General features: G+C 35.2%; 4 protein-coding genes across 5 annotated transcripts; 3 read left to right on the forward strand and 1 right to left on the reverse strand.

Moving 5' to 3' along the window:
• Positions 1-5511: 5511 nt before the first annotated feature.
• Positions 5512-8225, forward strand: LOC129313431 (uncharacterized). Its single transcript, XM_054956522.1, has 4 exons — positions 5512-5754; positions 6818-6888; positions 7038-7124; positions 8021-8225. Exons 1-4 carry the CDS (start codon positions 5634-5636, stop codon positions 8042-8044), a joined length of 303 nt encoding a protein of 100 aa, XP_054812497.1. The 5' UTR covers positions 5512-5633; the 3' UTR covers positions 8045-8225.
• Positions 8226-10233: 2008 nt separating this feature from the next.
• Positions 10234-13197, forward strand: LOC129313432 (uncharacterized). Its single transcript, XM_054956523.1, is given in 3 exon segments — positions 10234-10845; positions 11226-11644; positions 12244-13197. Coding segments are annotated over 3 exon segments (1290 nt in total). The 5' UTR covers positions 10234-10486; the 3' UTR covers positions 12756-13197.
• Positions 13198-17464: 4267 nt separating this feature from the next.
• Positions 17465-19860, forward strand: LOC129313163 (uncharacterized). 2 transcript variants are annotated; one of them, XM_054956110.1, is made up of 3 exons: positions 17465-17717; positions 18047-19066; positions 19205-19860. In XM_054956110.1, the coding sequence occupies exons 2-3, from the start codon at positions 18682-18684 to the stop codon at positions 19720-19722; spliced, it is 903 nt and encodes a 300-aa protein (XP_054812085.1). In that variant the 5' UTR covers positions 17465-17717; positions 18047-18681; the 3' UTR covers positions 19723-19860. The 2 variants fall into 2 exon arrangements, with proteins under 2 accessions (XP_054812085.1, XP_054812084.1); XM_054956109.1 differs by having other exon boundaries at positions 18658-19066.
• A 12-nt stretch (positions 19861-19872) lies between these two features.
• Positions 19873-25242, reverse strand: LOC129313162 (beta-glucuronosyltransferase GlcAT14A-like). Its single transcript, XM_054956108.1, has 4 exons — positions 23692-25242; positions 20945-21020; positions 20710-20825; positions 19873-20526 (listed from the first exon to the last, which is right to left on the reverse strand). The coding sequence occupies exons 1-4, from the start codon at positions 24293-24295 to the stop codon at positions 20018-20020; spliced, it is 1305 nt and encodes a 434-aa protein (XP_054812083.1). The 5' UTR covers positions 24296-25242; the 3' UTR covers positions 19873-20017.

Genomic DNA, 25242 nt, shown 5'->3' on the forward strand with positions numbered 1-25242 from the left:
TGTTTAGTCTCACTTAGGTGAGAATACTCAAACCCATCATCCCTCTGGTATTGCAAAATTAATCCTGAGATTGAAATTATCATTGACCAAAATGCCCTCCTAAAATATGCCCAGATCTGACCCCTCTCGTTCTCCATGGAATTTTTCGCTCAGACAAATTCACCGTGGATGATTTCGACGACAACTTCCTCTCACCATCAACAACTTCCTCTTGCTGTAGATGACTTCCTCCTTTACCGGCATCATAAAGCAAAGAATAGAAGCACGAACAAAAGCAACGACAATGGGCAAGCAAGATTCATTTTCTTGTTTCAAATTGGGTGATGTTTGAGATCAATACGTTTTCAGATTCGATAATGGGCGAGCAAGAACAGAAGCAACGACGATGAAAGGTTGCAACGGGATCATCTTCTTCCTCCCTTAACTATGCATATGTATACGTTTTCAAATCTAATTTGTTGTTAGACTTGCATTCGAGATTGTCTTCTTACTGCCTTCTTACTTGTCGCCCTTTCCTCCAGCTCCTCCGCATCCACCTGGGAAGCTCCAAATCTAAAGTGCAGAGCTCTAAATCCACCATATCTTCCCCTGAGCTGTGCACTGTTCATCTTGATGACTGTATTTTTTTCTTAATAATAAAGGGAATTATGATATTTTGCTCATTTTTGATGAATTAAAAAAAATTAATGTAAGTATTTCCTCCAAATATTACTTCATACCAAACATATTTTTAAAGTCTTAATCCCAATTTTAATCCCAATTCCAATCCCAACCACAATCCTAATCCCAATCCCTCAAAATTCATATCTTTGTACCAAACAAGGCCTAAGGGTGTTCAGCTTGTATTCATCCTAATTGATTCAATATCATTCCAATATCATCCTGACCTGAAAAAAATCAAGATAGGATTTTGTGAATGAGACGGGACACAGAATTACCATTGGGACATCCTGCCTCGTTCTGAATATATATATATATATATATATATATTATTTTTTATTTTAAAAATAGACATTAAATATTAATTATATTAATATAATTTATTCTTATATCTATCTATTTAATAACTTTTATTTATGTCGTATTTTTTGCTTTATTTTTGAAAGAGTAATTAGCTTAACACATCTCAACTAAAGTAGAAAAATAATGTTTTGATGTTGTGCTTGACTTGCCTGTTATTACTATTCTTATAGCATGGAGATCACTTTTAACTGTTATTATAATGTGTAGTTGTGATTAATATAATTTAATAATTAATTTTAAATTTTTATGATTTATGTATTTGTGTTGTTTTAATTTTGAACTTAATAAATCATATGATTTAAAATTTTTAATGAATGTTATTATCTAATTTTTTCTCCTAAATTATTCAATTTATCGAGATAGCAGGACATCCTGATTTTGTCTCGATCCCTTCCCAATCTTTAATGGGATGAGATGACTTTTGAGCGAGATGAGATACGAAAAATTTTTTTTAGGACAAGACACAGGATAAAGGTGTTTTAATCCCATCCTGTCCTGTAAATATTCTTAATTGAAAGAAATCTTTCTTGATTTTGAAAATCATGACTCCATGTTAATTTTTTATTTGTGCCCCATAAGTACTCGTTTTGTCAAAAAATATAAGATATTTTTAATTAAATTTTATTTTAATAAAATAATTAATTATTAGATCTTATTTATTTTAAAGTGAATATAAAGTAATTTATTTATTATGAATATTTAAAAATATATTAATTATACTTTAAAATATTAAAAATATTTATGCTATTTGATCCTTAAAAAAATGTCTTATATTTTTAAAAGGTGAAACTAATTAAAGTTTTTTTCATTTTTGATTCCAACGGTTAATTTTTTTTCTTTCATCATCGTCAATTATTTGTTATTCCTTGATATCAATCAATCTGGACCGGATTTCCGAAAATATCGCTTCATACTTACAACATTAATTTTAAGATAAATTGTTGTTGTTATAATATTAATTTTGGCCAAGACCCACCCGTTTAAAATTGTTTTAATATTTTTCGCTCTTAATTCCCGGAAAACAATAATAATAAATGGAATGGTATGATCAGTGATCAGGTGTGAAAACGACGTCGTTGTCTATCACAGTGGCTTGGGCGGGTTCGTCACCAGTGCCCCAGCATTTGGAGTTTTGGACATTTGATCATGGGGAAAGCACAATCAAGGACCTTGAAGATAATTAATTACCCTACAGGATTAAATAATTTGGATATTAATTTTGCAAGACTAAATGATCAAAATATAATTAAAATTTATTGTGAAAAGATAAAACTATCCTTGATATATTTTTGTTGTGACGATATAATTAATATTTGTTAAAATAAAAATGAGACTTATTTTTTTTAAATAAAAATTTGCTCATTAGATTATAACAATTTCTCTATCAAATTAATATTTTGTAGTTGTTACTAAAGAAATTGATTATTATTATAATGAAAACTGTAACATCCTGATTTTCAAATTCAGTAATTAGTTATTGATAAATGGTGAATTAATAATTACTAAATGATTATAAATTTAGATGATTACTTGATGATTTAACTCATTAAGATGTTAAATGAATAAATATAGGTGAAGTGATTGCATTTCGAAATAAAGTGTGTGTGCATGATGAGGATTTTCTTTACTATGCCACGTGTCACAACACAAGCTACCATGCACCACGGAATTTGGCTAGTAAGTATGGGAGTCATCTCATGAATTAGAAGAAGGAAACAAAGAAACACAAGAGGGAATGGGGAAGAAGAGAAGTCTTAACTAGGGAAAGAGTTTGTTGGAGCTTGAGAGATATTTTCAACCGGTAACTTATCAGGTAAGTTTCGTATAATCCTTAACTTCGATTCTACTATAATTTTTCTTAGTATAAGTTATAGAGAAATTGAATTAGGAAGATTTAAAGGATTTGTTTTTTACCCAATAATAATAAAAGGGTCATCGAGAGCCAAGTTAAAATTTTGTGACGGGTTTGGAGTTGAACAATAAAGTTTTCAAACTGTATGCTTAAATTTGCCCTAACTCAAAGGGTAGAAGCAAAATGAGATTGTTAGAAGCGATAGAAAGTGGTAATTCAGTATTAATGAACCTAGAATGACTAAGTAAAAAAAAAATAGATGGCTAATCATAACCTTAATTAATAATTAAGTGTTTTCTGGTCAATTAGGTTAATTGACCAATAGCATCAATTGTGTGTAAATTGACATATTCTGCATGTGTTTTCTGGTCAATTAGGTTAATTGACCAATAGCATCAATTGTGTGTAAATTGACATATTCTGCATGTAGAGTGAGAAAGAAAGCTTGTAGCAAGTCGTTAGTGATTGTGAAAATTCATAGATAACTTTTTTTGTGACAGAAAGGTCGAGGTAATTGTTTTAAACTGAGCATGTTTTATAATATTACATGATTATTGCATGAAAATGAATTTTTACTAAACAAATGAGTAGAAACATGTGGTTATATACTATATTTACACACACACACACATGTATAGTTGTAAGTGTGAACGCATTATGGGTACAAAAATATGATTATAGGGAGTACTTGATGGGGTGTAGTAATGGAGAATTGTATCTCCTTAATACCTATAAAGGTGTAGTGTTGAAAATTATCTTTGTAGTTCTTATTGAGGTGCAATGTTGGAGATTCAGACTCCTTAATATCAATGTGATGCAGTGTTGAAGTCAACAGCACCTCTTTGTGTGTAATAGGGGAAAATCATAGTCTGAAAGTGAAATAGAACACCTTTGGCTAGGTGATTCTACTACTAAAGGTGAACTCAAGACCAATGAGCATATGTGTTAGCCTAAGGTGAACCTATGATTTTAAGTCGAGGTGATTTAGAGGTTTGGATGATAGTAATTATGCTATACGTCATTAATTGTGAATTGATGAGAAAATGGTTTATAAAAGTGGTGATCAGTAGTGAAATATAATCTTGTTAAAATGAAACATACATTGCATGCTGTGTTTAATTATATATTATGTTATACTTACTTATAGTTGCATGTGATAATTAGTAGTAGAGAGTTATTTTATCATTGAAATTATTATTTCACCTCGTGGTTATATTTTTACAAGTAAAGTTAGTGAGCCAGTCACAAGGAAAAAGTCAGGATCAACATAGCCATGCCGTTATGGTGAAAGTTCTTAAGTTTTGTATAATGAACACTTTTTTTGTGTAAAATTATATACGAAAGTTGCCATGGAATCTACATGCATGTTTAGAGCAATGATTTGGTGAAATTGTGATAATTTTATAAATCTTAGCCCTTATGTGTAAATATATGGTGAAATGAGGAGTAAGGGCTAAAATTAAGTTGTGAACATGTTGTGAAGGTGTTAGTGGTGAAATTTAATGAATGGATTGAGTTTTAGCTTGAATATATTGTGACGATATTTTTGAGAAATTTATATTTGTGAAAATAGGCTGTTAAATGATCAAATCTTAATCTGTGGATATATGACATAAAATGTAGTCAATTAGGTGAATTATGTTCTCGTGAATTTGATTCAAGGCCTATAATGATCTAATGAGATAATGTGAACGATTTGAGTGCTTGAATGCGCAAAATTTTTAGAAAAAGTAGTTTTTTGCACCTGAATATTTAAATTTTGATTGGATTATTGGGTCGTATTCAAACTTCTCTCATTGGTTAGCTTATAAAATAAGTTTTGTATAGGCGTTTGAATCATTCCAATTAGATGTCGTATGTGAAAATGATACACTTCGGAAGTTCGCCTTACAAACTATCATATGATAACAACAGAAACTGTCATGTGCGTCGCAGCATATTGCGCATCACATTGCAGCACATGTCATAGAGAGGTCAGCTTGTGGCTCTTGTCACATGCCGCGATGCATGTGGTGCACGTCATGGCGTATGGCTTAGTTTCTAATTTCATTTCTTTGTTTCGAAAACATGTATGGACTCTAATGAATGCATAGGCTATTTTTGACTGTGCCATGCTTTATTTTGTATTGAGTTAGTTGAAAATTTTAATGATTTTCAAAACGAGTTTTGAATTCAAGCTTTTCAAACAAAGTATTTAAATGCAGTCTTTATAGTAATTAAGTTAACCCTTCCTAATGTCAGGTAAATATTGAAAGAGGTTACAAAAACAAAACTTTTTTTTTTTTTCGAGCAGGAACTTGTGCACCAAATCACTATAGTTGTTCCTTTTCACTACCAAGTTAAATTTTTTTGAAATTATTAATAAAAAAATTGATTGTAATTAAAAAAAATGAGACTTATTTATCAAAGCATAACACTTATGTCTATCTCTATTATCACTAAGTTAATTTTTTAAAATTACTAATAAAAGAATTGATTGTTATTAAAATATAAATGTGACTTTTTTTTAAATGAATTATTAAAAAGCATATATATATATATATATATATATAAAGTATTTTTATCTTTTTCACAATAAAAATATATACCTTGAACCTGCAAAATAATATCACGATCATTTGCTTCGGGAGCATAATTAATTGCCTCCAGGGTTGATTGTGATTGTCCCTGTGGTTATAGACCCCGAAGCTCTCCTGTCTGGTCTTTCTTCCCTTCGTCTCTCTCGGTTTCTCCCTGTCGCATATTCAAGCCGAAACCTATGGCCACCCTAGCGGCCGCTGCGGCTCGCCGAGCAGCGTCATTGAGTCGTAACTCCTCTCCAAGATCTCCGATTCAAACTGCCAATATTATCCAAAGGCGCGGTCTCGCCGGAGCTGCAGGTAAATTTTAGTTTTAGATTGTCCATTTATTCTCTGATTCCATTTGCCATTAGATTGGGATCACTAAGATCCCTTTGATTTTCGCATTTTCTACACCCTGACGTACTATTGGTAACTAAAAATCTGCCTTCCAAGAATTGAATGTGTTGTATCAAGGGAAAAACTCAATCAGTCTTTCTCTTCGATCCTTACTTATTGCCATTCTCTGGCTGGTGATATTGATTTATTCAAAGGTTGATGTGGATATACGAGTCACATTTAATAATCCACTGCTTACAATATGTGTGATTGAACCAGGAATCTGTTAGAACAATTAGATTCAAAATCTAGCGTTATTCGAAAGATGAGCTGGGAGCCTTTTAAGTTATTAGCAAGTAGCAGATGTTATTGCCCAAAGGAACCCTTAAATAGTTGGTTCGTTCTCCGCTTCTCGCGCAGAAAAAGAGTAAAAATTGGGGTGGTTTTTTTTTTTTTTTTTCCGGTGAGGAAAAATGAACCTTTTCATGAAGGTAACTTTTGCCTATGATGAGGTAATAAAACAAGGAAACATAGAAATGAGGGAATAAGTAGAAAACGGATATATATCTAACGTTTTTTTTTTTTTTTAGGTGAGTGTTAGTGTGTGTTTACTTTCTGTGCTAATGAACATTTTAACAACTTGAGGAATTAGAATTTGGCATTAATGTTGAAATCTTTTTTGTTTTCAAACAAGTCAAGATATATTAACAGCAAAATGATTAAATTGCAGAGGTTCTGGATACAGTCCAAGGAGTAAGACCACAGTACATAAATTAAAATCATCCTACATACAGAAGTAAAAAATAGTTGTGAAAAAGAGAAGCACTGTCCACTAAAATGGTGTTGTTCTCCAACTTATCAGAGGCTTTTGTAACGATGAATATGTACTTTATGCAATTGCTTTTCAATGGCTTGGGATGCGTAGTCTGTTAATCTTTCTACACTTTTTAATGGTTGAACAAATTGTTTCGTGTTGTAGTTTACAATTTGCGTTGGTGCAAAGTTCTGATGTACATGTAATGGTTTTGTCATTTGATTCTTGCAGATCACCATGGCCCCCCTAAAGTTAACTGTTGGCAAGATCCAATGAACCCATCTAAGTGGAAGGAGGAACATGTATGTCTAATTTTGTAATTGAAGACTTTCCACGTCCAAGGATTTATTAATTTTGACATGGCATGAGAGTACTATTTGTTACATTGCATCTACTGTGTAAAATAGAAACGCGTTCGTACACCTCTTGACCAGTTACTATTTGCCTGCAGTTTGTTATTGTTTCTTTATCTGGCTGGGGCTTACTCTTCTTTGGAGGATACAAGTTCTTCACTAGAGGCAAGGGCAAAAAAGAAGAGGTATTTCTATTTTTGTTTTCAATCTTCCAGCTACAAATTTCTTTTTCCAGTTTTTAATTACGCTGCTTGACTGGTCATGAATTTATCCAAATCTCAAATTTATTTGCTATAATTGACTTATGCAACAGCTGTGTTTTGTGAGTCCAAAGAATCCTTCTTGGCCTTCAATTAACCATACCAGAATACTTACTGTGTTATAGCCTGAATACTGCCAATATAAACATACTTGTTTGGAAATTCTTTCATATGAGAGACTAATTACATCATTGATAATTCGTCTCATTGATGATGTTTGTGGTTTGGTTTCCCTTTGAATGCCGAAGGTGCAATAGTATTTTTCAGTGGGAATCATATGATTATGTAGAAACGTTGGTCATTGTTTTTGTATTCTTGCCATCAAAGACATTTTGTTTTTGGGAAGCAATCTCTTAAGACAGTATCGTGTGTTTTCCTTTATATGATAATCAATTTACTACCCCATACATATGAAATCCGGAATTAATATGATTAATAGGATAATTTTTCATGTTTCAAAAGGTCAGACTGATGAAAATTACATTTCATGAAACGTGATTTACTGGTGTGAACAAAATGTCTCAGAAAGGTGTCATGTTAGTTGGAGGCGTTATTTGGGGAGTGTTATACGGAGTGCTGAAGTTTTTGTTTTGTTTTGTTTTGTTTTTTTTTTTTTTGTGCGCAGAGTGCTCGCTGCCCAAGAGCAACCTATTAAGAAGAAGATAAACCTATTATAACTAAAAAGAAATATATAAATACCATAAAATTGTTACTTTTACAACTACGTTTGAGCATTCCATAATATGAGGCACTGTGGGATCCACATGTGTGTTATAGATAATACATATGCTGTTTGCTAACTAAATTCTGAATTTTTGCAGACCGTGGTGGAACCACCGAAGTGAGGTCAGGAGAATTTGCGAGATTGCGTCTGCGCGGGTTTTCTCATTGCCATATCTGAGACTTAGTTCTGTTTTGGCACATAATTCTTTTGGCTAGCTATCAGTCAATCCTTGAAGATGATGAATCTTGTGAGATGATTAATTCCAAAACTACATAAATCACCTACTGGCTAGTTATCAGTCACGCTTGAATACTTCTGCATTTGCAACTAAATTACTTTCATTGGCCTAGAGCATGCTTGATTGCCTGTTTTCAGTACAACAAATTTATAAATTAAATATTTTTTGAATTGTCAATTTTTATTAAAGTATTTTGTTTTAAGATTTAATAAAGTTGCTTAATTGCAAGTGCTTTTTTAAAAAATGCAAAGTTAGGCTTATTTTATTTGAAATTCAAACTTTTCTTTTCCATAGAACTAACCTTAACTTTTCATAATTTGTAAAAACCAAGAATTTGAAAAATTATATTTCATAAAAAAGGAATACAACACGTTAAAGAGGGCTATGCAGACAACATTTTATTTTGCGTAATTATTTGACAGAGGTAACATCCTGTTCCTACTCAACTGTGTCCTTTGTCCAGATGCCCTGATGACAAAATAATATAAATACATGAAAAGTATAAATAAATAGAAACAGACTCACCTTCTCATAAAGAAACAAGAAATTCAGAGATTACTTGCACTTAATGGCTACAAACAATGTACTGTTCTTGAACACTAAACAATTGTTAAATTTATAGGTTATAGATTAGTTGTGCTTTATTTGCCTTTTGAAATGGACTGTCTTTTTTGCCCAAATCTAATAAATAGTTTGTTTTTAATTAAATCAAAACATATATATCTTTTACATATTATTTTTTCTAATAAATTTTTATTATTAATATTATTAATATTTTAACATTTACTTAATTTGATTTGATTTGATAAGAATATATTAAAAATATAAAGTTAAATAACTAAGTCTTAATCTATTAGTATAACTTTATTTTTCGCGCTCAACTATCCCGGTGTATTAGCTTGGGAAGGAAAATGAAAATAACAAGTGAGCTGCTTTAGGACGTGGGGGGAAGTTGCTTCCGCCCATTTAGGCAAGAATGGGCTTTCCTTGTGGCCCCAGAAAAATTGGGAATCGGCTCTTCTTCCAGGAAATGGATGACCATATTACTATTTTGCCCCTTATCCCATCCAGAACGCGACTCCTCCCACCCTATCTTTTCTCCCTCAAATTCGCTACCTGCACTCTTGATTTGCCCTTCAGCTCCGCAGCTCTGCTTGCTCTTCCCCACAAATTATTCAAGCTTCATTTACCAGGTATGACCCCATCCCAAATTGGATTATGTTTTTATTAATTTTATTTTGTTCAAAATTTGATACTTTAATGATGCTATTAGGGAATGACACTTCGATTCTGCTTTTCTTCTTCTTCTTCTTCTTCTTCTTCTTCTGATCACTTTTACACCCAAAGCACACGTGAAGGAAATCCAAGAAAAACGGTGCATCTATCTAAGAAGACATTGTACAGTGTCCTTAATACTAGAAAAAATGGGAAAATCTGTTCTTGCCCACCACCGCTAATGCTCCAGAAGACGATTCACACACCAGTCATCCACAAGCTCCGCCGAGATTAGCCTTCTGCTGATGTTTTGAATCTTTTTCCAGAACCCAAAACAATAAATAAATAAATAAATACAAAAAAGCCGACCTCAGTGGATTCGAAATGATGACGCATTCGGTTCCGGTATAATTGAGGGTTATTTCTGACATTTCGCTACTTTGTTCTCTTTGAATCTCTCGAGCTCTGGATCCGTTTGTTGCCTTCTTCAATAAAACAGTCTCATGGTTGCTCCATCTTCGGTGGTTGATTTTGTTTGCGCTAAATAATTAATTATCAAATAAACTAATGTATTCTGGCAAGTTGCAATCCAAATTGCTGATTACGGACAGCAAAGAATGAAATCTGGATTTAATATAATAAAAAAAAAGGAAATGAAATCTGGATTATTATTAATTTATTACTGATTATGGTGTTATTGCGGTGAGATCTGGATCATTTAAAACTGATTCTAACGGTATAATTTTTTTAAAAAAATAACTTGTACTAGTTTTTTATATATAAAAATTATTTTTTATCACAGTAACATCTTTATTATAAATTTTATACTTATTAAAATTATAAAAACAAAATTTTATCAAATTTAGACCCTGCCAAGTTTTTTATATAAGTGCATTCCTCTGCATGCCAAACACAAGTTTTTGGGCTGGTAAAATTCATTCCAGGTAAAGCTTTTCATCTTTCTCGAGCCAGGATTTTCGCGTCTTTGCAAATTGACTTCACGCGCTCGCGCGCGCGCACTGATATACCATCTCTGGGACGAGAAGGTTGTCATCGATGAAAGGTCGAAATTAGTTTGTTTGAGAATTTTGTTCTTGGATATCAGTATTCATGGATGACATATTTGATTCCTCCCTTAACTTGGAAGAAACTCATCTGAAGCAAGGCTACGACGAAGGCTACAAGGACGGTCTAATCGCTGGCAAGGATGAGGCAAAGCAAGTGGGTCTCAAAGTTGGGTTCGAGGTTGGCGAAGAGCTTGGGTTCTACAGGGGTTGTGTTGACGTTTGGAGCTCCGCTATCCGGGTCGACCCGAACTGCTTCTCTGCGAGGGTTAAACTTACCATCAAGCAGATGGATGAGTTGATTGAGAAGTATCCGGTCTTGGATCCTGAAAACCTACAAGTACAAGAAATCATGAACAGTTTGAGGCTCAAGTTCAAGATGGTTTGTTCTTCACTGCACGTGAAGCTAGAATATGATGGCTATCCAAAATCTTCATCCGACGCCAAGGATATTGAGTTTTGAAGGAGGTTCTATGATGTTTGAGAACTGAGAAGGAGTGTCGTCGTTTAATAAAGAGATTTGATTAGTTATAGGATTTTTGCTTAAGTTGGTATTGCGTAACTTCCTTCTTTTTTTTTTGCCAACGGTATTAATGTGCTTAATGCGTCCTTGAAATAAAATCTTCACCTCTGAGTATGGTAACTTTGCGCAAAATTAACTGTGATTGTTATTGTTGGTGTTATATCTATAATCTGTGTAAAAACATCTTTCTTGAGCACGTGAGATAAGGTTGGTTATGGAGGCTTGTGGTCACTTTGTTGTCTTAGTCTATATTTTTGGTCAGTCTCTGACAGGTAACAATTGGAAAGAAAATGTTGAAGATGATGCTCGCGTGCTGCAAGGTTTATATATCAGAAAGCAGAAACAGGAGCGCACTGGAGGCTATTGAACGAGCCGCGAAGCTTTTCCCTCGAGCTCCAATAATCAATAAGTTTGAAGATATGGCTTACAATAGAGTTGGTTACACTCTAGTTTCTGAGTTATCTCCTTTACCGTCTTCTGAGCCATGCCACTTGAAGAGTGCTGTGTCTGCCATGGTGAAGGCTGCGTTTGACAGCATTGACTTTGAGATGCATTGTGGAACTCATCCAAGACTTGGAATTGTTGACCACATTTGTTGTCACCCGCTGGCAGATGCTTCCTTGGACCAAGCCGCTGAGACTGCAAGACTTTTGGCTGGAGACGTGGGCTCCAGCTTGCAAGGTTGGTATCCATGGCTGGGAGCTTTAGCTGCCATCAATATATGCAGTAGGTAGTCACCCTATAGTTTAAAATTGATTAGTTTCTTAATTTCTATTTACTTATGTATTATTTGATAAGAGGCAGCAAGAGCGGTGACTGCTGTCATATGCCATGGCTGTTTAGTGATGACAGGGACTTGTGTATTTTCCTTAATTTGTTATCTCCTTTCTTTTGCTGTCCAATATCCTGGTCAAGACAACTCATTTTCTGTTTGAATTTCACTGGTTTGTGGCTTGTAAACTACAAAAATGGAAGATGTTAGAAGTTGAGCAATTGTCCTTTAGTCAGAGTTTATCTTTTAGATCACTATTCATTTAGTGTATGGAATCAATGATGTTTTGCCAATCTCTTAAATTTGAGAAATTCACCCCCTTCTGTTAAGTTGATAGTTTGACCTACCCTAGGTAAAGCATTATGGGTTCTCATAGGGGGTTGGATCTCACAACACAAGCTGATTCATTGATAAAAGTGATTATGGAGCTATTTTAATATGTCAACCATCTCTCCGAACTTGTATTTCTGGAGTTGTTACTTTGACTGATCATATAACTTCCTTGCAGTTCCTACTTTTCTATACGGTGCAGCACATGAAAAGGGGAGGCCGCTTGATTCAATTAGAAGAGCTTTAGGATATTTCAAGCCGAATTCCAGTGGAAACCAGTGGATTGGAGGGCCAAAATCAAATTCCTTGACGCTGAAGCCAGATAGTGGACCATCTCAACTTTCTCCATCAAAAGGTGTTGTGGTCATTGGGGCAACCAAATGGGTTGATAACTATAATGTCCCTCTGCTATCTTCTAATATCAGTGCTGTTCGTAGAATTGCAAAAAGAGTTAGTGGGAGAGGTGGTGGACTTCCCACTGTACAGGCAATGGCACTAGAACGTGGTAAAGGTGTCATTGAGGTAGCCTGTAATTTGTTGGATCCAAGTAGAATTGGGGGAGACAGAGTACAAGAAGAAGTTGAGAGCCTTGCTAGGGAAGAGGGTATTTCTGTGGGGAAGGGCTACTTTACAGACTTCTCACAGGGAGAAATAATTCGAAGTTACTTGAAGTTAGGTCCATTTGACTGAGGAGGGAACGAGATGCCAAAGAACCCTTGTTTCTTGTATACAGGATTTGCCAAGGATTTTTCATGATAAAAGACAACTTTTCTCACGTGTAGGATAGATCTGAGATTTTGTGAAATCATTCTAGAATTATTGTAGTCCAAATTATGACAGGCTATCCCCATTCCGTCGATCATTCCAGTGAACACAGAAGTTATTTAGACTATTGGCTAGTTTGCAGCATGTAATTTCATTGAGGTAAGACATATGGTTTTTTTTTTTTTTTGTGGGGGGGGGGGGGTAAAGAAGATATATGGTATTTAGAGGGTCGTTGAGATGCATCATTTGCCTTCTTGTCCATCTGAATAAAAGAACAAAGTTCGAGATGAGATATATTGTGTATAAAAGATATTGAAGAATTCGGATACGTAAATTGCCTTCTTGACGTTTTGGATAGGAGAAAATATCTGTGGTTCTAGTATTTTATCTGTGAAGAGTTCATCTAATTTTTTATTTTTTTTAAAAAAATCTGGCTTGTAATTATTCCATGTCACTGCCAAGCAGCCAGTTTCTGAGTTTTTGTGTCTATTAGGTGGAGATGATTCCAACCGCATCCATATATTGTTCTGTTTTACTTAAAATATCTGCACATCGTCCATCACAGATTGTCAATGCAGCTTTGTCGTTCTTCATCAATAGACAGAAAAAAAAGGTTAAAAAGTGAAAATGTTTTAAAGTTTTATTTGGAGTAACATTATCTCGAAATTTAAAAAAGATGTAATTTTATCTCACCTTTAACCCCAATAAATGTTGACCATTAAAATAATTCATCTGATCACAAGGTTGGCACATTTCATATGCTGAATGGTTCTTTTTCCTCATCAATCATTTAAACTCTCCCTCTAAAGTCGAGAATAAGGGCTGGGTTTGACGGGCCACCCGTTTAAGTTTGTTTTAATAAGGATTAGGGCTTAAAAATTTGACATTTTTTAAGGTAATCGGACTTCGAAGTCAGGCCCTTTTAAGCCCTAAAAAATGGGTTCGGGCCCGGGCAACCGTGAAGCCCGTTTTACTATTCATAAATTATTGTTTTTACCTCTTTTCAGATAATGTGCAAACATTGATTTGTATTTTATACCAGCAATTGGTTGAATTGTTTTGTGCCATTTTATAGTAATTTTTATATTTTATCTTCTGATATATGTATAGATATATATTTGATAATAAAATAATTTAATTAATAATTATTGTAGGTGATAATGAAGAAGCTACAGAAATAATTAATATTGAGCTTCCGCCTCATCTTTCACAAGTGGACCTGAGGGTTTTAATATTTTATTTATGGATGATAATGAGGAGATCTTGATTAGAATTGATGATGATGTTTGCCTTCATCTTATTTGGACTTTTAAATTTTGTGTTTATTTTTTAGATTATGTGAGACTTTGGTTTGATATATGTTAAATTTTAAAATATTCTAAATAAATTTTAATGTTGAATTTTATTTTATTTTATTTTATTCTTATCTCGGCCCTGAGCCCTATGAATAAGGGCCGGGCTTTAGTTTTAAGGTAAAATAAGGGTAACCGGAACCGCCCGTTTACCATCTCTCTCTCTCTCTCTCTCTCTCTCTCTCAATGCCCACTGAACCTTATCAACTTACCACCTGTGACTGAGTCTTCTTCCACCTGCAGTTTAATTCCTTTAGTTGTTCAATGTCTTCAAGTGAACAAGGTAAAATGTTGTTTAGTTTCTTAGGCTGCAACAAGAACAAACAAATTCAAGGGACTGTGGTGTTAATGGAGAAGGGAAACTCCCTTGACTTGACTTCTGTCGGATCGAGCTAGTGAGTGTTTGGGCCAACGCATGTCTTTCAGTTGATCAGCGCTTTTAAATTTGTTAGTTCTTTCATATTTCTTTCCTTTTAGTTTATCCCAAAAAAAAAGATTTCTTTCCTTTCCATTTCATACTTCATTCTGGTGATGCACATGGAAGGTACCAGAACTGTGACTCTTACCAATCATTCATCGACGACCTTACACATTTGGAAGTTCTTCAAGTTTGGGAGAACGACTTCTCGTTCATCTTGCCGGAAAATCTGGGCATGAACGGGAAATTCAACATGCTTAATCATTTCACCAAGATGGTTTCAAAGGATTTGTGTAAAGGAGGAAGGCTAGAAATTTTCATTCTCATGAACAATTCCTTCTACGGTTTGATCTCCTTAAATCTCATCACTTCCTTGTACTAAGTTGCTCCTTGTTGTTTCGTCTTCTTGTCGGCGCCATGGATCTTGATAGAGTACCGCATGTTGAAGGAGACTTCTAGCTTCCATTTCGATTTTGTGATCTTTGGATCCAATTCTGTGCGCGCATTCGCCTTGAATCTCGTTGTTTTCCTGCTTGTGGGAAAAACCCTTGCTTTGACCATGAATTGCAGGAATTGGAGGTGAAGGATGTGCATGAGAAGACTAGGCTGCTGAAAGAAGAGGAAGAATAAGAACCCCTGAGCATTTGACACGTGTTAATCTTATGTTTAATGGCCAATGTTTATGAGAGTTAACGGTAGAATAAAATTACACTTTTTTATTTTTTTGAAGTTGTGAAGCAAATATTGCTTCAAATAAAAGTTACACTTCTCTCAAAAAAAAAAAATGTTTTTGACCTTAACTCCAAAAAACAAAAAATTAAAAGACATTTCGAACAAAATAGAATGGTCCTGGCTTAGTTCCAGCTGGTAAGCGAGAGAAAGTCTTAACAGCTTTCATTCCGCATTCCAAGTGTGAAAGGCCAGCAGCTTACTTCATCTGTTCATCATGTCAGTGCCTGTTGTGAATCTGTTAACATGCCAAGTTTTTACTGACTGGAAAGAGATGCGGGAATGTAATTGTGGAGCTGAATTTTCTCTTTTGTAAACGAGAGCAAAAGAGAAACTAATATGAATGTAGACTGTTAAATTAAATTTAAAATTTAAAATTTATAATTTTATAATTTTTAAAAATATAAATTTAATTTTAATGATTCAGATTTTCAGAGACAGTGGAGTAAAAAAGTAAATGAGAGAAAACCAAGTGTCCGGATTTGGACAGCGTCTGGCTCAATTTTTTTAATTATATACTGTCATTCTTGTAATTTCAAAAAATTCCAACAGTTGATAATGACTCTTCATTACGTGAAAAATATAATATTTTTTTATAAACGAAAAATATGATGTTTTGCAGCACTACTTGTCATTAATGTTTTTGGGATACAAAGTGAAGGGCAGAAGCCCTAAAAAGGACCAGCAAAGTCTTAACAAAGTTGGCTTTTACAATCTTGTGGAGTCTCCTTTAAAATTGTGGATTGTGGATAAGTAAATAACTCTTTAAGGCTCTTTCAAATCTTTAATAATCTAGTTGGGATTTATGTGATAAATAACCTACACTACCCTAACATGCCCATCAAAGCTGCCCTATCTTTTTTCATTTTTCTTTTTCCTTTTTTTAAAAATGCTTATTTAAAGCAGGTCTGAAAGCTCAACAGAACTAGAATAGACCTGCGGACTACGGAGTACTACATTTTAGTTTGGCCTCAAGAGATGCGTCATGGCAAAATGACATCTGAGGACATTTTCCCTAGATATTTGGTTAGATTTGCGCATCTTGCTGGCATGCATTTAATTACATAAAAGTGGAAATTCGAAAGAAGAACCCTGAGAAAAGACTATTTGAGAAAAAGGATCAAGATCTTTCTAGTAAATTAAAGTTATATTTAAATTCCTTCTTCCCAATTGTTCCTCCCGTGCACCACGCATCAACTATGAAGAGACTGTGAAAACTTAATTTAATTATTATATTTTAAATATTTTTTATTTTAATAAATATATAATTTGAAATAAAAATAAATTTTTAAAAGTTAAATTTATTATTTAAAAATATAAACTTAAAATCTTAAATTTACATGGAATTAAACAGTTGAAATCTGATCGTAGTAATAAGCTTGCAGTGCCAAATGGGAGCCCTGGACTAGATTACACTTGTCAATCATTATTTACCAATTACCAGTGATTATTGAAAAGGATTTCAAAATCCAACAACTTTAAATATCCAAAGGAGATCAATTATTAAAATTAAGAAAAATTTATATGCTTAATATTTATATTTAAAATCTTAATCCTTAATTAAATCAAGACTTGTGAACATTTCATATATTATTTACTTTATAACAAATTATTGTTATTTATATTTTTAATATGTTAAAATTTTGATTTGATTAAATAAAAATATGTTAAAAATATAAGGATAGCAACATGTGATTCACGCCGAAGCAGCGGATGAGCAAGCGTGTTCACCTCTGTTCATTTTCGGTACGTGCAAATCTGTCCATTCACGTTCAAGCAATCCCCCAAAAAGAAAAAAGAAAAAAAAATTTAATTAAAATTAAACTCCCATCCTTATGAATATTTCTTAAAGCATATAAATTTATTTCATATTTTAAGTGATTTAATTAATTGTTTTTATTAAAATAATTTTACTAATTTAAATGCATGCTATATTTTATTAAGAAGAATAAAACTATTTTTATTTCGAATTTTTTAAAATAAGATTTTAGGAGCAAAATATTTTTAAAAAAATAACTGCCGAGTCTGCACACTTTCCGGAACCAATCAGGTACAGTGCTTTTCTCCAACTATAATATAGTACTACTAACATTGAAAATTTTAATAATTTCATTTGTCAATACACGGGACTCACGTTAATTAGTAATTACATTAAACGATTTTCCGAGAGTCTGAGAATGCACTGCTTCAGGGCCTTTCGCCTGTATGCTCGTTGCTATCCGCTGATGAAAGCTGAGTCACCAGGTACTTATTTATTAGTCAACTACCACTGCAAATCACAAATCTGTGTGCCTTCTCAATTTTTTGGACTTCTCGTGACGCGGCGTTTTCAGAAAGAGATACCACACCTTGCTGAATCAACCAATGGATTTCCATCCCACTTGCAAGGTCAGAAAATCTATTCCCACTTCTTTGATTCTCACTTCTTACCTTCCAATCTGATGTAACTGTCACTAATTTCTGGTGTCAATTCATATAATGCAACTCCGGATTATACTTGCAAGGATCTCCTTGTTCCTGTTCCGGTTTATGCCTCTGCAATGAAATCTTTCTGGGTTTCATTGGCTGAAATGATCTTTGAATAATCCAAGTATTAAGGACAGGAAGCAAAAAGTGGATGGACAGTGAATTAATCCTTAATAGTGTTCTGGAGTTCTTAGTGTCAGTGAAAGAATGTAACGCAAAAATTGCTGATAATTCTCATGTTTGGGGTGTAGTTGGTCTATCGTTTCTCCACTGAATTGAAGACATGGCTCAACCAATGATCGTTAGTTTTTTCTTTCATACAAAAGACATTTTTCAATCAGCGTGTCTCTGGCAAAATTTGTTTCTTTCCTTTTTCAAGGAATGAACTTGAAAGTCATGTTTTCACTGTTTTTTTTAACTGAGGCCGGAAAGAACTGTTTTCATTTTGCTTTTGTACCGTAGTTCTGTTGAAATCTTTCAGTCTTCAAGTGCGTTAATTAACTGACAAAAGCTAGGTGAAACTGAATGGCACCAGCAACACGCGGTGATTACATCCAGAAGATTCTGGGGATACTTTAACATGTGACGCGCTCAAACAATCTGATTTTTTTTGCTTTGGTTAGTTCGGTTTTGAAAATCAAAATGACATACTCGGAAACAGACATCGCTGAGAAAATCGTAAACAAAATCGTATTTTTCAATGCAATTTTCGATATATCTGTCGTAACACAACCACTGCAAGTATATAAGGTTGCAATGATCATAGAGAGGACAGAGCATCATGTTATGTAAGACGAGTCGAACCTATCCTCAGCGTGTAAAAGTTTTTGCCTTTTTGGTTGGACCATTTCTGACTTGTTAGGAAAAGAAAGCCGCGTACCAGTCGATGCTACTATGCTGCAAGATGTTCATCTCTGAAGCACGAAACAGTGCAACCCTTGACGCCATTGAAGGAGCCGCGATGGCAAACACAGAAACCGTGATCGTGACCAAATGTGACGATAGAGCCTACAACAGAACAAGGTACACTCTTGTATCTTACGTTCTTGATGACTGTACAGGAAATGCTATATATAGCCCCTTGCACCAAACGGTGATAGCCATGGCAGAGGCTGCATTCAACTCCATCAACCTTGAATCCCATGACGGGGCTCATCCAAGATTAGGCGTCGTGGATGACATTTTGTTCCACCCTCTTGGTCGTGCCTCACTGGATGAAGCTGCCTGGCTTGCTAAAGCAGTAGCTGCTGACATTGGCAACCGATTCAATAGTCAGTGTCCGATGTACTCAACCCATTATAGCTCTCATTGCATGTTGATGATGGTATTTATATTTTGAACATTTTCTACGGGTGTTTTTGTTAGTATAGCTAGAAAAATTTTAACCTTTTTTTCCCTGGGAAATGCAGTGCCAGTCTTTTTGTATGCTGCAGCACATCCAACAGGAAAACCCTTGGACACTATCAGAAGAGAGCTAGGGTATTACAGGCCTAATTTCATGGGAAGCCAATGGGCAGGATGGACTATGCCCGAGATTCTTCCGCAGAACCCTGAGGAAGGACCAATCATGGTTTCAAAAGCCAAAGGCATCTCCATGATCGGTGCACGCCCTTGGGTGGCTCTCTACAACATACCCATTTTGTCCACGGATGTAGCAGCAACAAGGAGGATTGCAAAGATGGTTAGTGCTCGTGGTGGTGGACTACCAACAGTTCAAACACTGGGGCTTGTTCATGGCGAAGACTCGACTGAAATAGCCTGCATGCTGCTGGAGCCAAACCAGATTGGAGCCGACAGGGTGCAGAACCGAGTTGAGATGCTGGCTGCTGAAGAGGGTTTGGATGTAGAGAGGGGATATTTCACTGATTTTTCTCCAGAAATGGTCATGGAAAAATACACCTCTTTAATTTCTGGTAATAGAATGTGATCTCGTGATCACTGGCTATATGCCAAGTGACATTAATTTCTTCGTCACCCATGAACGATAGGTGTTGTAAATTGCCTTAAAGACTGGCTAATGATTGCAATGACAACCAAAAAAATGGTTTTTACCAAGATAAAACAAGCACCTGAAAAATTGCTGCTCATAATGCTTTTTGCTTCTAACTTTGATCTTTGAATGTTTGATATATTGAGCACAAAATACCGGCCTTTGGAATCAATGAATCCTATAACCACCTATTTACACTTGTGATTATCATCCTAATTGGATTGTTAAATCCTCAAGAACACTGCTTGCTTTTGAAATCTTCAGATAACAGAGTTTGAAATAATTCACGAAGCCTCTCAGCACCAGGGCCTGGCCTGAGCACAGTATTATTACCTCGAAAAGAACAAGGGTCAGCACCTCCTGTTGAGTTGCCAATACACCATGCTCCAGGCGAAAATCTATGCGTGCGTCCCAGAAGCTCTTTGTCAATCTTGTCGAGGACTGGATCGTCCTTTGCAAACTTCCGTGCAAAAGGAGCCTTGCTTTGAACCATTTTGTTGAAGTCCTTCATAGTTAAGGAGATAGGGTGCTGCTTTGGTGGTGTGTCCCATGCTATGTAGTGAAGATCATGACTTACAACTGTGTGCTGGAATTCCTCAGTGTTACAAATGACAGTGTGGAAATAGCCCTCTGGAGAAGAGATAAAATTTGTATAATACATCAGAATTGTCCTTGGAAGGTTATCCCAGCCCCATATGCAGTATTCCAAGAAAGACCGTGTCAGCAGAACCCAAGCTGAACCTGTGCACAGAAGCATACACAAAAGCTGCTCATACAAAAATCTAGCATAAACAAAAGCAGCCACTTGTTCATGTTTGAAGCCGCTTTTCATGCAGTGATAACTTAAGAAGAGGACTCTACAGTGTTGGTTTATAACGGACAATTGACCAATCAATATATGTGGAGTCTTTGATATAAATGCACCTGTAAATAACTTAAACGAGGTGGGAAGTGTTCTTCGTTGAGTCGTCCATGCAATATCAGATTTCTTTGATAAGTAAAGGGCTGGATCGATGATGATCGGTCTTGCTCTATGGTTGCTGAAGATACATACAAGCAGGAAAAAGAAATAGAAAAGCTTGGTAAACCGATATGCTGGAGCAATGGGAAGAAAAGCACCAACTTTATTGTATGATTCAAACAGTGATAACTTTCTTACAGTTTCCAACCGGCAATACGAGTATGTTCAATGAAATTGATCTCTCTAGACAGATTAGAAAAAATATGAAGCAAATCTGCAAAACCAGAAAATAAATCTCAGATTACTTCAGAAGGACATTTTGAAGGGTCATGAAGAATTACATAAAGCTAAAAACAGCTGAGAAAATACCATTAATGTAACAAGAAAATGAAAAGAATTTCAGTACGTAGTTCTCAAATATTTAGTCCTGCCATCTCATCCATATTGACATCCATTATAATCACCTCACCAATTAAAAATGATGTCAGAATATAGGCAACCGTTTTCCCCCCTTTTGGAAGAAAATACAAGAGCATTCTGCTATTGAAAGATTTTTTTTCTTTTTTGGTGGACCAACACTACGCAAAGATCAAGCATCAAACTTAATGTACAATAATAATAGGTCAAAATTGCCAATACCACCTCCAACACAATGCACTGGGGAAAAGCACCACATTTTCCCACTCATTTATTGAACCTTAAAATCAAACAAAAAAACCAGGGAAACGAAAGGGAAAACCTTCAGAACTCTTTAATTATATATTACTGCTACAAAGCAGTGTGGCAAATAAAAAGAGGGGAGTGTAAAAGAATGATGCTTCATATTAGAAGATAAACTCATGAGTGATCAAATATTTTCAAGGAGATGGATTATATTTAAAGCAAATAAGAGAGTTTCCAAATTTTCCAAATTGAATGGAAAAGACAAAATAAAACCAAATTATAATCCCTCATTGATTTAAGTGAAGAAGGATATTGATGGAACCCAAGTTTAAAGTGAATGTTAAGACTAGTAAGAATCTGGCAGAGTGTAGGTCTAACCAGAAAACTACAAAGAAAATAAGGGATACGATAGAAAACACACAAACACTCATACCGGTTTCCTAGCATTCAGGAGGTAAGAGTCTGTTCCTCACAATACACATTTTTGCCTAAAACCCCATTAAAACCTGGGCTTCTAAGCCACCAAAACCACCTACACAATGCTTTCAGCCCCAGGCTTTTCTCCTTATCTTTAGTCATTTTCTAGTTTCAGCAACTTAAGAATCTTAAGCTTCCTTCTGCATATAAAAGAACCACACTCCATCTTCCTTCATCAAAACATATTCTCATTTTACCACTGAGCAAAACCAACCTAAATTACAGAAGAATTAAAAGACGAGTTCAGCAAGCAGAGCCAAGCCTTAGTTACCATTGAGCCCATTCTAGTTTCACCCACCATCATCCCCTTCTCTCTCTCCCCTACACCCCACAGCCCATATATGCGATACTCTTGGCCCCTTAATTAGGCTTATCAGATAGTAATATTCTTATCACGAAATAAGCTCCTAGAATGTTCAAATGAATTAATACAGACCAAATCCAATGATAGGAATGAGCCATGTGAATCTTGACTTGTGCGAACAGGAAATCTGTACTTATTTGCAGCGCAATATATCTAAATGCCAAAACATTATAAGATATTGGCCATAAAATACCCCAACATGATCTTATATGTAGGGAATAGGAATTTTATTGGGGCCAAAACTAATATAGAAAGAATTTATTGATTTTATTGACATCCCTATCCAAAAAGTAACCATCAAAAGATTTTTGTGGAATCGAAAGTTAAGGAAAAAAAAATATAACACCCCTTAAACAAAGGTATCTGATGAAGAAGTGCAGCTCCTAAATGCACTCCAGCAGGTGTTAAGCTTGATAGAAGTAAGGGTATGCTTGGAAGAAGCAACCAAGGAAGGTGAAAAGTGGAAATGCATCAGATATATAGCATTCAAATACCTAGCCATGCTCCATCTTTTCACTTCCCAGTTCCCACCAGTTATACTTTATATCACTCCTCTCAAGTACATGAAGTGCAAATGGAGGAACTCCAACAAACATAGAACCATGCAGAGATATTGGTATTATCTTTAACTAGCAATAAGATTTTCAATTCTGACATTAAAGTTTTTATTCATCTTTGTTAGACAACTTTTTGAGCTACATTTGTTTTTTTTTTTTTAGCTCATATAACAACAAAAATATCCGGCAAGTAAAATTCTTCTGTGAAGTCTGCTTTCAAACTATCAAAATAGCCTAAATGGTAGCATAGACTGTATATCACTGTTAGGAACAACACAAGCGTAACATGAGCTAGCTCAATTCTGTCTTACTTTTGGGTCATGGCTTACTCCTGAACTAATCAACAAAATAGTTTTTAAGGTAGGATGAACATATTTGCAAGCTCTGATAGAAATAAATTAGTTGAAATAGCTACAGCAAAGCAACTAAATTGCAAGCCAGATTACACTAAACTACCTGAAGTCTTCACTCTTGAAAACAGTGTAAATTACAAGTGAAGAATATTCATTCAAACAATCTATAACCCGCTAATCCAATCATCACTTGTTCCAACTGTTACATGTTATCTAGACATCCATCTTCCATATAAATCCACAAAAATCAGGATACAGATTAAGTTCAATAAACTTTCTTAGTTTTAAATCAAGTGTAAATTGATCAAATAAATGCTTAGGGGAAGATACAAAGATGAGCTCGATGTTCCAGGCAAACAACATTTGAACACATTTACAAACCTACCTATCACCTGCAAGACACACCCAAACGAGGACTGAGTTTCAAGTTTTCAAAACAACTCCAAAAGCATGCGTCCATACTCAAGACTTTTGACAAGAGTTACTTTAATAGCATATAAAGCAGACAGAGAGGAGGGGTTTGTGACTAACCATCCTGTGTCACAAGAGGATAATCTGAAGCACTAAGGTTTATAAACCAGTCCCACTCTGAGCTCTCTTTCAATAATATTGCAATAGCTTGAAGGGTGCAAGCAATCATAGTGGGACCTTTATAAGTCACCAGATTGGATTGAGACATAACACGAACATTCTCCACTTCACGAAATGTAGGATCAGCTTTCACTGCAGTTGCCAATTCCAATCTCTCGCGGGGTGGAGCCTCAAGATCCAGATGCAAAACATATTGGTTTCTTGGGTGGTATACTGCCTCTAAAGTCCTCATCATCCTTTGACTATCACCTTTCGTTCCTGAAATAAGATAAGCAAACCTAGCTGCCTCCTCCATTTTTCGAACCTTATTAGCACGCGACGATCTATCCAAATCCGATTCCACAAAATACCCACTTGAATCCTCTGATCTTGCAAATGAAATGATGTCAAACGTCGATTGCTCTCCCACGTTAGAAGAACTAAGCGCCCCAAGAATAGCTGTGAGAACCAGACTAACAGACACGAGCAAACTGGCAAAAAATGGTATAATCCATTTCCTATCACTAAATATCCTTCCTGAATGAGAATTAGCATTTTTCCTCATACTCTTTCGAAATCGAAGCAACACCCACTAATCTTCAGAAGAGGAGAGACCAATGAGAAGTATTGAGGTTCAGAGATAGAACAAAGTTACCTTTTATGAAGAAGAATCAGCTTTGCAATCGATAAAGCATGGCTTTCATGCAAAGATGCATGATTTAACTTCGGTTAAATCCATACAAATGCTAAGATTGTGATATGGGAACAGAAATTAACGGGATATATGAAAAAAAATTGGTTTCGGGACCCAGCAATGGAGAAGAGGCTCTAAACCGATTACCTCACTAGAAAGGGACAAACTTGAAGGAGGAAAAGAAGGAAGCAAATTTGCGACAAGTCACCCTCCAATCTCTTTACAAGTAACGTCAAGTGATGAACTTGAAAATCTTCGTTTTTTTCTTTCAGATCTCGCCTGAACTTAATTAGACGCAGCTTGTTCTTTAGTGTGTTTTCTGCCGTCGCTTCTTCCCTCGGGAAACACCCCGAGATCTACGCCCCTCCAAACCAGACACAGAAATAGAAAAGGAACAGAGCACACTTGGGATGCAAGTTTTATATAACTTCCAAACTAAGAGGGGATTAGATTATAGAGAGGAAAACCGAGAGATTATATCAGCAAATAACCCAACACAAAAAGGTCCTGATGGATTCAACGAAGATTCAAAATATACAGAATGACCCGGGGGGGGGGAATGAATTTGAAGTCAGGAAGATTCAAAGTTAATGGATTTTCGCCTCGAGGAATAGTGATAAAAGGAAAACACTCAAACAAGGAGGAGGAGGAGAACCGGGTTTGACAGTGGGAAAGGAACGAAGCGAGAATGAGCCGAGCCGAGGGCGTTGAGTTCTACTTGTAATACAATACAAATGCGAACCTGATGTCATGCGCACTGTACAACGAAGCTCCAAGGCATTTTTCCCCTTTTTCAGTCACGTTTAAAGAAACCGAAA

This window comes from Prosopis cineraria, unplaced genomic scaffold, assembly GCF_029017545.1.
Source record: "Prosopis cineraria cultivar Desert tree isolate PC_DT_omini unplaced genomic scaffold, ASM2901754v1 PC6, whole genome shotgun sequence".
Taxonomy (NCBI): domain Eukaryota; kingdom Viridiplantae; phylum Streptophyta; class Magnoliopsida; order Fabales; family Fabaceae; genus Prosopis; species Prosopis cineraria.

What these genes read in the sequence shown, in the direction of transcription:
- LOC129313431 (XM_054956522.1), top strand. Translation starts at nt 5,634, where the DNA reads ATGGCCACCCTAGCGGCCGCTGCGGCTCGCCGAGCAGCGTCATTGAGT. An exon ending in CTAAGTGGAAGGAGGAACAT is followed by an intron (nt 6,889 to 7,037) that starts GTATGTCTAATT and finishes ATTTGCCTGCAG; the next exon opens with TTTGTTATTGTTTCTTTATC. An exon ending in GCAAGGGCAAAAAAGAAGAG is followed by an intron (nt 7,125 to 8,020) that starts GTATTTCTATTT and finishes GAATTTTTGCAG; the next exon opens with ACCGTGGTGGAACCACCGAA.
- LOC129313163 (XM_054956109.1), top strand. Translation starts at nt 17,694, where the DNA reads ATGGATTTCCATCCCACTTGCAAG. An exon ending in ATTTCCATCCCACTTGCAAG is followed by an intron (nt 17,718 to 18,657) that starts GTCAGAAAATCT and finishes CTGACTTGTTAG; the next exon opens with GAAAAGAAAGCCGCGTACCA. An exon ending in CATTGGCAACCGATTCAATA is followed by an intron (nt 19,067 to 19,204) that starts GTCAGTGTCCGA and finishes TGGGAAATGCAG; the next exon opens with TGCCAGTCTTTTTGTATGCT.
- LOC129313162 (XM_054956108.1), bottom strand. Translation starts at nt 24,295, where the DNA reads ATGAGGAAAAATGCTAATTCTCATTCAGGAAGGATATTTAGTGATAGG. An exon ending in TCCTCTTGTGACACAGGATG is followed by an intron (nt 21,021 to 23,691) that starts GTTAGTCACAAA and finishes CTGGTTTTGCAG; the next exon opens with ATTTGCTTCATATTTTTTCT. An exon ending in CGTATTGCCGGTTGGAAACT is followed by an intron (nt 20,826 to 20,944) that starts GTAAGAAAGTTA and finishes ATGTATCTTCAG; the next exon opens with CAACCATAGAGCAAGACCGA.